Raw genomic sequence first — 14,354 nt, 5'->3', positions numbered from 1 at the left:
CTTTACTTAAAGAACAGTTTCATATCATGCATTCTCCCTCTGTCAGTGCAGACGTATCCCTTGGCCGCTAATCTTTACATCCATAACTGGTACAGAATATTCACCGTTCACCACAAGTAGATATGCTGTTTTCATTAGGACTGCATTAGTTCTGAAACCCCATAACCTGCTGACGGCTGAGCTCTGAATGGGGCAGCCTGAAATAAATCTAACACATAACTGGGGTAATAAATAGGCCTGTGTGTGTTTGTGTGTTTGTGTGTATGTGTGTGTATGTGTACGCCTTTCTCTGAGAAAGATATAAGTGAGTGAGACAATGATAAAGAGCATTGCTGCTTGCTGGCTTTGACTGAGGGCTCTTAGCACTTTGTGTGTGTGTGTGCATGTGATTTAAACTCCAGTCTCACTGCTCTGACACATAATCAATAGAGGAGAGTCCCCTCAGAGCCCTCTTACCCCTTAACTGCTTAACTGAACTTTAAACATTTAGGTTGCGGGGATCAATGGCCCCTGCACTCTTTGTGTGTGTGTGTGTGTGTTTGTGTAAGTGAGTGTGCAGGCAGGTCTGTTGGTGTGTGTTTAACATGAGTGGGAGTTCCACAGTGTGTTTTGGGGTTTAAATATCCCCCATCTATTGAGGCGGGAAGGAGGGATAAAGGATGAGGGAACAGGAAAATCAATGGCAGAATGGAACCCTGCCGCTATCGAGCTGTTCCAATTAACTCTCACTGAGGAAAGGGGGATTCCAAAACATTCCCTGCTCACTCACTCGCTCCTTTTCTACTGAAATTACACCACTTTTATTACTGGTTCTCACTCATCTCTCTGCCTTTGTCACTTTATCCAGTTTTCTTTGCCCTGAGGTAGCCTGTCTTTTTTTATTCGTGACACTGCACCTCATGTGTTTTCCCCTGAAAACCTGCATGAAAATGAAAAACCTTATACATTTTTTGCATTCTGAAAAGAGTATAAGGCTCAAAAATATGTTCAAATATGGCCTCTCCCACTGAAAAAAAAGCGTCTAAATAATGTTTTCTTGACCTAATATTTGCACTAAAACATCAACATGCAGACATAATGGTTAGATTACACTACATGTACAATATAGCTGCAGTTTTACAGAAAAAAATTCTGCTGCAATAGTTTACATGAACAGTTTTAAATATAATTTTGACTTTTTTACTGCCCTCTAGCTAGTTAGATTACACTACATGTACAATATAGCCTACTTTTAATGTGCATGTGTAAATACACACTTCTATCTGCACCTAATATCTAAACTGAGAATATAGTCATCTTGCTTCATGGCCAAATTATTTCCAACTGACAGACAATTACCAGCTACATTTTCATGTTCAGACTTAGCTAAAGTTTCCTTGTATATCCAAGCATTTCACTTTCACTACATCAGGTCACTGTACAAACTTCCTTAATGTTTTGGTCAACTAGTTGCACTTTGCATATCTGCCAGAAATGCCATATATATGAGACAGCATAACACACTAGCAAACTTTGATATATGATTAATTGTGTGGTCTGCATCCATTTCCCTCTCACACTCAGGAAAATCCCACATCTGCACGTGTTCCTCTTTAACCTTGATTCTTGACTTCTGCAAACTCTTTGTTATAGTCCTCCAGCGTCTCTCGGAGTTTGGTGTTCTCTGTCTCAATGTCGTGCATCCTCTGGAGCTTCAGCTGTAGCTGCTGAGCCAGTTCCAACACAGGTACGGGATCTGGCAGAGACAACGCACACATACACCATGTTAACACACTGCAAAGCAGATTACACAAACAAGGACGGCGAGGTGGCATAGTGAGCTAGGAATAACTACATTCAAGGCCCTGTGAGAGTGTGTGTTTGCCCTGATGAGCTGTCCTTAAGCAAGGTAATGAATCTCTAACAGCTCCAGGAGAAGTGTTCTGGAGCTGCCCCTGACCTCTGATCTCCCTGTGGACGATTACTGGTTACTGCAAGGACCAAAAATATCACCAGAACTAACATTATTATGATAATGTGAATTATATGTACAGCTTCGGATGCATCAGATAGCTATATGTAATATCTGTGGTCCTTTCCAATTAGGTTTACTGCTTAACAAAGACTGTTGTCATTTTTTGATCAACTTTAAAATATGCCCCCATCTCCAAATGTGAATATACTGTCATTGTATTTCAATTATTCTCAATAAAAAACCTTAACAACCCCAAAAATACTTAGCAAACATTAGTGAATATCACTGATTAGAATGAAAAGAGCAGAGCTGATAATCGGCCTGCTACAACAGTTTACAACATGCAACACTGAAAGGTCACGGTTTGCTTTCACAGTCTGTACCAACAAAACTTTATCCATAAAGGCTATTGAATGATACAGTATCGGCCCCTTTATATCAACAGAAACTACTGTTAAGTTATGAGATAAACTTTGGTTCTGTATGGAAGAAAAACTAATGTGTCAACTGCTGACACAGCAAGAGAACTGGATAAGTGACACTGCAAGAGAGAGACAGTCTGTAACATGAGGCACATTAACAGAGATTACTGGGCTATGATCAGTTAAAGGGTTTTCTGTGATGCAGCTTAAAAGCAAGAAAAGAAGAGAGACATGGAAGCAGACAGTTGGACAAACTGGAGCTGTAAAACAGGCAGTGGAAAAGGTAAATAGGAGATTAAAGAAAGAGAGACAGATAAACGGAGACAAGGAAAAAAGACAACTTTCTGCAGGCATTTTCCCAACATCTCTGTGAACACACAGCAGGGTTAACTGTCAGTGTGATGAAGAGAGCCCTGTCAGTCAGGCCAATCACATCTGATTGGTGCTCATGGGTGGCAGACTGGTGACAGGCAGCCAAGAGACGCAGGCGACGCTCATCAGCATGCCAGCTAAAAGAGCAGTTTGTGTGTGCGTCTGTGTGCTTATGTGTGTGTGTTGTACCGATAAGAGGAACTGACAGCTTACAGCTGGGGGTAAGGGCTGTGAGTGTGTGCGTGTGTGTGTGTGTGCGCACGGCTCATGTCTGACACAGTTAGATATCTTAACTATGCTAATGAGAGATCAGCAGAGAACGATTGGGGAATTTCATGCTGATTTTGTGCTGTCAAGGTGACACACCATGCAGGGCAAAACTCTGAGACACACACACACACACACCTTTTCACAAACACACATACACACTTCCATAGAGTCTCGTACAAATACACACAAGCACAAACAAAACACTAAGGAACATTAATTGTGTGCTATGAATTTGGACTCCTATCTGCAGCGCCCTTGAAAACCAACTTTCTCTCCTCCTTATCAAACCTTTGTCCTTCACACAGGCCTCTCTCCAAATCAACTGTACAGCCTGTTAAAAGCAGTTTGACTTGTGGGCCACTGGTGCTAGATGCTCTTGCCAGACACCTTTAATCTAAAACAGAGCACACTGGGCTGGCTAACCAGGCTTTCAGCTGATAGAAGACAGAACAAAACACACTGTTTCCTCTTTCAAGACTGCTGCATTAGTCAGGCTGCTCTGTGTGCGTGTGTGCATCAGGCATTACATCATTGTCTCGCTGCAAGTTAAGAATAGCCCCTTCAGAGCTGGCGCTGACTTATTGGGAGCAGTACAATCCAAAGATATTACTGTAGGTCTATCCATGAGGGATTATGATGACCTCCTTACGCTATAGATGAACTCAACTTCTCTCTCTACATGCACGGCCGCTCCAGGGCTCCCATACAGCTGAAAATCTCCAACCCGCAATGCTGTGACTGTGTGTATTCTGGAACACTCTGTGCTGCACGTCCCTCCTTGGCCTCAGTGTGCTGAACGTGACTACTCATGTGTGTGTCTCGCAGCAGCCAATCGCGGGCGCACTTGTCATCCATATCAGGATGCACCTTCTGTTAAGCCCCTCTTAAGGCTACCCCAGTGGGGACGATATCTCGTGGGGACATATTAAGGCATCGCACACGCCTGGATGCACAGTGGAGGAGCACCAGAGGGACGGTGTCATGCTTTTCTCTTCCCCTGTTGATGCTGTGTGCACAGAAACGGGGGTCTCCTGATCATGTTTTTGGACTCAGGAGCTGTCTATAGAAGCACAATCACACGCAGACATGCACAGAGCACACATATTAAGCACGGCCTTACCTGGGACATCGATTATTTTCTTGTAAACGTTCAAGAAGGCGGCCTCTGCTTCTTTACTTCTCTTACTCAAGGCATCAATCTGCAGGGAGGAGAAATCAAACATACTAGTTATTGTTAGTTACACCACCTCAGATCTAAGTGTCATGTCCATTTACTCCAAACACAAGCTCATTAATTTCACAATAAGAGGGAGAGGGACCTAAGTGCAGACAAGATGGCGGAAGATTTGCACGCTGTCAACCTTGGCAGGAAGCTGTCATCGTTTTCCGCAAGTTGGCTTACAGTTAGAACTAATGTTTACCCCTCCCAATAGCTACTAATCCTAACTGTAAACCCCAACTGTAAACCTGCCAAGATGAACAATATCCGATTAATATCGCAATCCATCATCTTGTCTGCAACCAGGTTCTCTTAGCCAGAGTAGCCTACATATCTGTTCTATTCGCACTATGCATTAGTGTGTTGCATGTGATTGCGGTTGTCTTGATGGTGGCAGTGTTGGGGTTTGCTTCCTGTGAAGTTAGGTCAGCTGTTCAGCCGTTGACGGATGCGTTTCGTTTGTCTGTCCTCGAGTGAGTGCGCCTAAGTCCGTCAGTCAGTAGGCGTGTGTGTGGGTGTGCGCTCTCCTGCGTGCGAGTGTGTGTGTTCGTTTCCCCTCCAGCACACTGACATCATTAAACAGCTGGCTCAGTCTTTCCAGCCACAGCAGGGGCAGATTATTCAGTCAGCTCTTAGCAGCAATACAGTGTGGATCCATTACTGATGCAGCCATTAACACAAGAGGGCACGGCATGCATTCCATCACCGACATTATTGAAATGGACAGCATTAGAATGGATCCATAAGAGATGAATTCTAAAAATCATACTGGAGAAACTTCTGCACTGTTGTCAATGCTGAAACATGAGGCAGTGAGCTCTACTGTAGTCTCCTGTGTCACACTTCAATATGAGGAGCAGACAGTGTAGGCGAAACACATCTGAAATCAAGTCTAAATCAAGGGAAACAGATGCCAAATAAAGACATTCAGATGGTGCTACTGTACTGGGCAGAGCTACAGCTGACTACTCTGGCTCACGCACTCAGACTAAACAGCCTTGTGTTTCTCTTCCAACTCCTCCAGCACATTCACTGAGAGAAAAGGAATAAAGACAAAAGCCTATACAAGTCCAAATATAAAGTCTTCACATTCCCAGCCAAGCCAGTAGTGTAGTTGATGGGTGGTTTAGGGTTCTTGCCACTGTAAACAGAGCGGGCTACATGTAATACTGCCTGGACTCCTATGGGAACCTAATAAATCTATTCACATGGCTTCAATTCATCTCTAGTTTTTTAGCCGCAAAACATCTGGCCCTGAGTTGGCTGGTGCCAGCAACCCTCCATCCCCCCTTTATTCATTCCCTCTGTCGAATTCTCCCTCTCGTCACTTCCATGTTATGTATTCTGACTCTTTTTTTTTTTATCATCCCCTCAATCTTTTTCAGTGTCATTCACATGTCACATGTTTCGCTGTCATACACTCCTGTCTCTGACATGCACAGGGCTCCTGTCTTGCTCTCTCCCTCCTGGGCTCCTTCTCATATACTGTCACTACTATATCTCATTTTCACATCATGTACTGTACCCTCTTCATGTGCAGTGTGACACTGAGCAATCAGGTCTTCAGATGCAAGGCCACTAACGGAAAAGTGCTAGTACTAATACCTCTCACACACCAATACCAAACCTGTTCATCTGTATTGAAATGTGTGTGCATGTGTGTAGAGAAGAGTATGTGGTGTGAGGTTCAGAGTACCACAGCATCTCATGATAGAAACACACACACACACGCACTCACAAACTGATGCAAAAGAAAAAAAGATCTACCAATGGCAGTGAAGGAAGCCAGCTGCGTGACTGTACAATGACTGGGCCAAGGTCAGTGGTACAACAGCTTTATATAGCCCAACATGGGAGGCAGGAAATAGACATTTAATGTAGGACACACCCTACAGTTAGAGGCAGGTTAACTGCAGGAGCCATTAGAAGACCACCCAGGATTTGCAAATACAGCCCTGCTGTTCCAAACTGCTGCTCGTTCAACCAATCCCAATGACATCTGCTATTACATGGTCCCCTGCCCCCATCCCACACACACACCAAGCAAAACAAATGAAGTGACACAAATGATACCTCACCAGTATCAGTAGGTTACCGATGAGAAGTGCTTGCAATTGCAAAAAGCATGCCTGACACATCCACACACACAAACACATATGTACATACGTCAGCACCTTGTGCCACCATCCCTCAGCATCGCATCCCTCCCCTATCTAACCCATAGTGTGTGAAGGGCATCATGCTGACCTGCGTGTGTGTGCACGTGTATGCATGTGTGCATGTGTGTGTGGCCCCAGTGGAGTCTGATAAGGGGAGGCTATGGGAAGCAGAGACTGAAGCCTTGGATAATGGAAAAGCTTATCTGATCGATGGACCAACAAGGAACACTGAGCATGCAACATACACACACAAACGCATGTACACACACACACACACACACACACACACCTAACCCGGTTACCAAACTGCGGCCTTGTGGAAACAGTACTGTTATTGGTAATAATTATGACCCAAGGGCATTCACCTCTCAATGACAAAGATTACACAGAATACCAAGACCTCCAAGTTCCTGGGGCCAAAAGTTTTTATTCTTCTGTCTGGGTTCCACACCGACTTAGTAAAGATTCAAGCTTAAAGAAGAGTTACTGTGGGACTTCAACAGGAAGACCCTCTGGTTTCTGGCACTGTCTCTTCACTGATCAAAGCATCGAGGGGTAAAGCAAACAAAGCCAGGCTAAAATTACACATTCTCCAAGCTCCTCATGTTGTGGCAAGCAAGTGCACAGAATAGTCAACTGATTGATGGGCTGCTCTAAGACTGGCGCGGGTGTACAGTATTATCTCAATAATCATAAGATAATGTCTTTCTCAGTTCCGCGACCACCCACAACGCGCTTCAGCTTGTTCTGGTGTGCACGCCGTCGAAGGTGTGTCAACATGAGGATGGTGGAAACAGCTGACAAAGCCCCAGCTATACTGCTGCCGTTTCTATTCTCTAAATAGACTGTGGATCATCAGCAGAACATGGCAAAACCACTATAAATTACAGCGTTTTTACATAACCACTGGCTGTGGTTGCTGCTTTAACACAAGAATATGAAAGCTCACCCAGTGTTAAACTGTAATATTCTATGGCCTGTAGCAAAGCAGCCCTGTCACCATCTATTGAGATGATTTTGTTTGTGCATTTGCGTTTCCAAATGTGTGTGCGCTAGGGAAGAGATACAGTTGGGCTGAATGTCCACCCATTCCAACCCCAAATAATGCCCCAGTCTAAACCAGCCGCTTCCATTCCTACCCTCTGACATTCACATATGGGAGTGCACTGGAAATGCATGGCTGCCAGTAAGGAGGAGTCATGATGGAAATAGGTCAAAATGATGGAGGAGGAGATAGAGAGCACTGTGGAAGTATGATATGGCACACACACACACACACACATACACATCACCTCATATAAGTCAGGGTACATAAAAACTTGTGTGAGCCACATTAAACTGAAGGTAAATAAATGTGCCACATTGAACAAAAATAGCTCTGGATTGACCAGATCAACAAAAGACAAATAACCCAGCCAAATCATGCAGACAAACAAAGTCTGAGGAAATAGCATCCGGTGAGTTGTGACTGGCTAGAGCTGGGGTTTGTGGCGCCTTTATTTATTTATTTTATTTATTTATTTGCAGGATGCAATTTAAACACACCCTCGGGCTACAGGACTTCATGAATAGGACAGAAAATCAAGAGCAGAGCAGAGTGAAGAAAAGAGGGAGAGGAAAGAGGGAAAATGAGATAGTGGCAAAAGAAAGAACAGGAGATGGAGGAGTGAGCGGAGAGAGAAGAGAGATGGCGATTTAAGAGGAAAGACGAAACATGAGAAAAAGAAAAAGAGAGAGAAGGGCACTGAGTGAGGATGCAAGACCAGTTAAATGTCAGACAGGCTTTGGAAAATGAATGGTTAGACATACATGTGCAAGCACAGTGTTCTATCACTATGTCAGTGTAAGTTCCCAATAACACACTCACCTCTCCTTGGAAGCTCTTGAGCAAAGGGGCAACCTGTTTCCGAAAATCCTAAAGGATAAAGAGACGAAGAGGTTAGCGAGTCTGGAAATGAATATAATCAGCAAATCAATTTGAATCCTAAAACGGCAACAAATGCACACAAACGTGTCAAGTGAGGTTTAGATGTAGTAGCAACTTAATGAGTTTTACACTGGCAGATCAAAAAAAGTCACTCATTGAACAAGCAACCGTTCCTGCCACTGCCAGTGAACAAAGAGTGGTGCGTGAGGGAGCGATGAACATGGGGCTAGGGAGGGGGCCGGGCTTGTACCCTGAGGTGCTCTGGCCGACTGCACTTCTCACAGGAACAGGTGCAGCACCACCTGGGCCACCCAGAGGCTCTGCTAGTGTGCGTGAGACAGAGAGTGAATGAGCCACAAAGTAGGCCTACAGTTAATGCAAATTGTCTCTGCATACCAAGCTTTTACTATAAAGCAAATGCTTTTCATCCCGCAAGTCCCAATGCATGACTTTCCGTACGAGTCAGCGGTTTCTGATTAGATAGCCAGTCGAATATGTATCAGGGGAACATGCAAATCACCATGCTGTTAGCTGAGCCTACATCCTGACAAACTGAACTGGAGCGTACAGTAAAAAGCAGAGCAGAATAGGACATTCTGTACAGGAACATTTGATTTGCACAGTTTGTGGACACGCACACACACACTCACACTCACAAAACTGCCTAATGAAGATGTGAAGTAGGGCACTGACAGATGTGTGCTTGGGAGACTCTGCGTCTTTTAGAAACCTCCTTCTAAAAGCCTAACTGATCCAACAGGGAGCGTGCATCCCACACTGACCTGGGACCAGCGTCTGGGGCTGTCCTAATCCCAGGCTGGTCCAGACAGGCTGCTTGTCTGGGGCTGAGGACAGGTCATGACTTCAGTGACCCTGCTCCATTGTTACTTCATCAGGGGTCGTTTTGGCCGTTTGTCTGGGCCAAATGAACATTCCTCTGCTGAGGATAATACCCTCCACCCTGCCTCTGCCACTACTAAACACCATTCTCCCTGCCTCCCTGCTCTGGCTTACCTTTTCTTTCACACACACACACACACACACACAAAGACACCAGTTATGCCATTTGCATAAGTTTGATTATGCCACAATTTTCCATTTCAGAATTCAGCTTCCTTTCAGCGAAGTTTTAGATAATCTGCACAACTTCCTGATTGGATTAACAAAAATTCTTTTTGTCATCCTATATCGCATCAGTTTAGGTTCCATTTTTTGTCAGCACCAGGCATGATGTGTGTAAACATCTATATCATTAGTGTTAGTGTAAAAGACCTTTTTTTAATTTCACTATCCTTACTTTAGGTTCAGCGTAGATGGCAGACCAGAGTGCAGCACACTTATCTTAGCCAAGCCTTTGTACTCACTGTGTTTTTAGGTAGAGATAAATAGATTTTTATCTTATTTGAGTTTGGATGTTCATTGTCCTAACTTGTATTTGTAGTCCAAGCTTTGGGGGCAACTAAATGCTGCTGGAACCTTGATGAGCCTACATACACACACACACACACACACACACACACACACACACACACACACACACACACACACTGAAACAAATATTCAAGTAACATGCAGGGGCAAGCTACTGCTTTTGCTGAAAACCTGAGCACTGAACCCCTTTGGTCCACTCTCTAGTGCTCCGCCCCTTTGCCCCCTCCACTTTCTAAGATTTATGACCATATAACATAACAATGCACACAGACACCATGGTCTCTCTGTGTGTGTGTGTGTGTGTGTGTGTGTGTGTGAGGGGAGTGGATGGGTCCGGCAGCAGGAGATGGATGGCTGCTGTGTGAGCTGCCGGCAGACAGCAGACAGGCCAGCCCAAGGAATCCTCCAGGGAGTATGGAACTCCCATTCGCTGTCTGTTCGCCCTGCAGCTAAACACAAGCATGTCTATGTGCACGCACGCACGCACACACATGCACACACACACACACACACACACAAACGCCCACGAGCTCACACCAAGTTGTTTTACTACCACTGCCTCTGGCTAGCAATCTATGGGACATTTTACAACCATTCCCACCCTTGCCTTTATAACTGTGTAGTAGTTGAGTCCTGACTAACTAAAAAAATAATAATAATTAAGAACTGGATAAATAATTCAGGCAACTTAAGAAGCACAGTGAGATGTAGTCTCAAAAAATTTCAGCTTGTCAGTCCTAATGAATTATGAAAACTTTGTTTTCACGCTGCATTTCTTTGCACTACTTTCAGAATGCTACAAAAGCCTGTGTGTGTGTTATTATGCAGACCATGAGTACAGTTCACGCCAAATACAGCTCAGCAGACTAGACACAGTCAACGTGGGCCGGTCTCCTGGTTGTTGAATAATGGATCAGAGACGGACTCCCGCTCAGCCTAATGCAGTCTGATCTGATGTGACTGTGATCTCCACTGACTACTGCGGACCACAGAGAGCTGACAGCCCCACTCTGTAGGCTGGTCAACCACATACACACAGCCAATCAGCAGCTCCATGAGCATGCACAAGACGATTGGGGCATTTTTAAGCAAGCACAGGCCACTGTACATTATGAACCAGCCTATTTGGTAGGCAGACTTGATGCCTTATACATGTCCAAACACCAGGAGTTTGAGGTGATTCCTATTGAGCATGTTACAGCCCTGTAATGAATCCTGTCACTCGTCTGGCCTGGCTCAGATTCCTCCTCCACATACCAGAGAGATGCCAGGGGCCACACAGACGCCAGAGGAGCCTTCCTAAATCACAGCCTTGTTACACTGATGAATGTGTGTGTCCTGTTCTGTGATCTAGGCTATCTGCCTGTGTGTTTGTGCGCGCGCCTCTGCTTCTCCGCATGTTTTCTTTGTGTGTATGTCTCTGCCTCTCTGTATGTGCATTTCTCCACCTCTGTGCCCTTACATCCCTGTGTGTGCTGCTTGATATGTGGCTGTACTTGATAAGAGACAAATGTGTAGGATAGAGTGAAATTAGCTTCTTTTGCACGCAGGTACACGGTTCTCTGATGTATGTTCCTCTACACCGGGTGGGCTACATGCTCAAGTCAATAGTCACAATGCTCATCCTTGTGGTAACCATAATAGGCCTACTGCCAGCTCCACCGAGAGTTGACAATTTTCTATCCACCGTCTACTCCATTCATACATAATTCATACTACCATCAATAATTCACCATGGTGACATTGCCAATAATAACACAACAATACTTTGTTTTTTGCTGTGTGGTTTAAAATGTGTTGCCTTGGTAACAGAGATGAAACAAATATTCCCAGGAGGAATGACAGGAACAGGACAGAATTCCCTCCTGATCCCATTTAGTAGTATTGTCACTCTCTCTCTCTCTCTCTCTGCCCCCTCTTGCTCTGCCTTTCCCTCTCTCTGTCTTTTTCTCCTCTCACATACACACCCAAGGACCACACTTTCTGCACGCACAAAAAACTAGGTCAGATAATACAAACTCCTGAGGGGTTTTCTGTTTTGTCTCTTTAGGATTTCAGGGAAACTAATGGAGAGTCTATTTTTGGGAGCCAAGCCCTGCACCTTCTATTCCTCCCCTGCTTTCTCAGTAAATAATCATAGCTATACTAATGAAGAGGAGAGAAGACAGAGAGAAACAGTGAGGCAAGCTATGACTGCCAAAAGAATAGCGGGATATGAGCATGGCCGTGTGGCTGATGCATGCCTGTGAATGTGATTCTCACCTCTGGCGTGTTCTTCTTGAACTCACGGCTCAGGTCGATTAGTTTCTTCCTGGACTGTTCGCTCTCGTCCTGTCTGTTGGCAAGCTGTGTGGCGGTGGCATCGAGTTCTTTCTGCAAGACAACCACAACTTTTTTCAGTTTTCTAAGAAGAACGATTGCTGCACATTTTATCACATCATTCTGCCATTATAATCAGTGTCATTGTTATCACTAGGGATAAAAAGATGGGGGGCTGTTGTCTGAATAGAGAGCAGGCTTCTTCACACTAACCCCTGTCTCAGCTGAACTTGGCCAGTATGTTGCAGCAAAACAGACAGAATAGTATCACAACACCGATGTCCCGCCAAGGGAAACCCAAGTGCACCAGTGGTTTGATCTGCTACCAGCGCAAGCAGCATCTGAGCTGCTCAGACTGTCAGTCAATCAGTTACCACTGTGCCAGGCATGACAACTTCTCTGGCAATAGACTACTACCACACATGCAGTTCACAACAATTATTGACTGTCTGCACCACAATGCCCCTCCCCTTCCCACATAACAACGACAACAGCACAATTATCAACAACAGCAGTGTTGTCAAGGCTGAGGCAGGGCTCGCCTTTATCCCCATCCTTTTTGCATTGTTATTAATAGCCATTTATGGGACTACTTCCAGATGATGGGCCAAGTGCTGACATTAACAAGACGTTCAGGCCTTGTAAAGATTATATCTCCCTCTACTGAGCGTGCGAGTGTTGCTGGATTATGTTTCTGTTGGATTCTTGCCCTGTCACGTTCACACCTATATTCCCTCCTCTATTTTTGTGTAATCTCTAGGAATGTCTATGATTAATCGATTATTGTTTAATCACCGTTAAGAATTTTATCGATTAACAGTGCAGAATAGGAGGACATGCAGTGCCGGCTGCCAGAAAATGTGCTGTAGTACCTGGTTACACCACTAGGTGCCTCTTACTGTTTAATGGCGTTGCATGTTTTCTGACCACCCCAACAGGTCGCCCAGACGAACACACCTGCTTGCCATCAGAAAGAAAGTGACAATGTGGCCAGGGTTTGAAATTAACACCCGCCAGGCACCAAATGTGGGTAGATTTTCCATTTGGTGAGTAAATCTCAGAAGACTGCCCACAACACTGGTGGGCAAATGTTTATAGCAAAATAGTCATGTAATATCAGTAACCTGAGATTCTTTACTTCGGGCACCGTGCTTCTATCTGTGTCAGAATTGAATTTTGCTTCAAATTGTGCTCTAGCCTTTTTACATTTGTATTCAACATAATACCGTATTATCGCAATGAAATACTGAAACAAATGTGTAGCCAATGTGACACAAAAAGGCAATTTATTATTTTGGCCAGTAAAAAAACATGTTTGGCCAGTGGATTTTTCCATCTACCAGCTACCTTGGCCAGTGAGTCACCAAGTTAATTTTAGACCCCAAGCTCATTGTATCAGTTGTGTTGATGAACACTGCAGCATGAAGGTTCTGCTGATTTGTTGTCTGGCAGCTAGCTGGTATAGCTAGCTATCCGAGGCTCAGATAACTCAGGCTGGGGGCGGAGTGTCACACAACAGGGAGCATCGCTGTAGCTGTGCGCTACTATTCTGAAGGTGCATTACTCTAGTTATAAATTCTTCCAACAAAATCACCACAAAAGTGATGACCACCGTGCTCCAAGTATAAATGCATTTTACTGATGGCAGTTAACGGTTTTATTATGGAAAGTGTATTTCATAAATTGTTAATGATTAGTCGATTATTGATTGTTAACATGGCCAACAATCAATTAAGGAAACGACACCCCTAGTACTCTCTACAGAACATCCACTCACTCATTCAACTGGCAGTTCCTCTTCTCCATTTAAATCTCTCTTCTCCCTTTGCTCTGCTGCCCCCTTTTCTACCCCCCCAATCCACCTCCTGTGAGGCCACCCACCCCTGAGAGTGATTAAACGCTGCTGAAGGGCCGTTATGCTAACTAACACACTAATCATTTAATACACACATTACCACAGGGGCCCCTGTGGCTCAAGTCTGCTGACAAGGTCCCAAAACACACTCATGCACACATGCCCACCTCCCCTACATCACTCACACCCCCCAGCACGCACAAGAAAATACAAACCACCAAAAAAATAAATAATTTAAAAAGAGTGATCAAGGACTAATTAGGAGATTTCCCACCATCAGCATTAAGTTTAAATCCCTGACCAGTCGTGTTCTCGTTTTATCCACAAACCGTGAAAAGATATAACAAATGGACTTGGCCGATTGTCCTCTGCAAAGGATTTTTTGCAACAGCACAAGATGTTTTTTTGGGGGGGGAGTGGAACAGG

At 44.5% G+C, this 14,354-nt stretch overlaps 1 protein-coding gene across 1 annotated transcript in view; it reads right to left on the bottom strand.

Moving 5' to 3' along the window:
* Positions 1-14,354, bottom strand: part of cux1b (cut-like homeobox 1b) — a 68,425-nt gene that overhangs the window by 35,803 nt on the left and 18,268 nt on the right. Inside the window, exons 2-5 of the mRNA XM_020624478.1 lie at positions 12,017-12,127; positions 8,264-8,311; positions 4,139-4,217; positions 1,598-1,735 (exon numbers count right to left, since the gene is read on the bottom strand). Coding sequence (XP_020480134.1) covers positions 1,598-1,735; positions 4,139-4,217; positions 8,264-8,311; positions 12,017-12,127 — 376 coding nt within the window. The remainder of the gene's footprint in view (positions 1-1,597; positions 1,736-4,138; positions 4,218-8,263; positions 8,312-12,016; positions 12,128-14,354) is intronic.

This window comes from Monopterus albus, unplaced genomic scaffold, assembly GCF_001952655.1.
Source record: "Monopterus albus unplaced genomic scaffold, M_albus_1.0 scaffold328.1, whole genome shotgun sequence".
NCBI lineage: Eukaryota > Metazoa > Chordata > Actinopteri > Synbranchiformes > Synbranchidae > Monopterus > Monopterus albus.
This window is presented reverse-complemented; position numbering and strand designations above follow the sequence as displayed.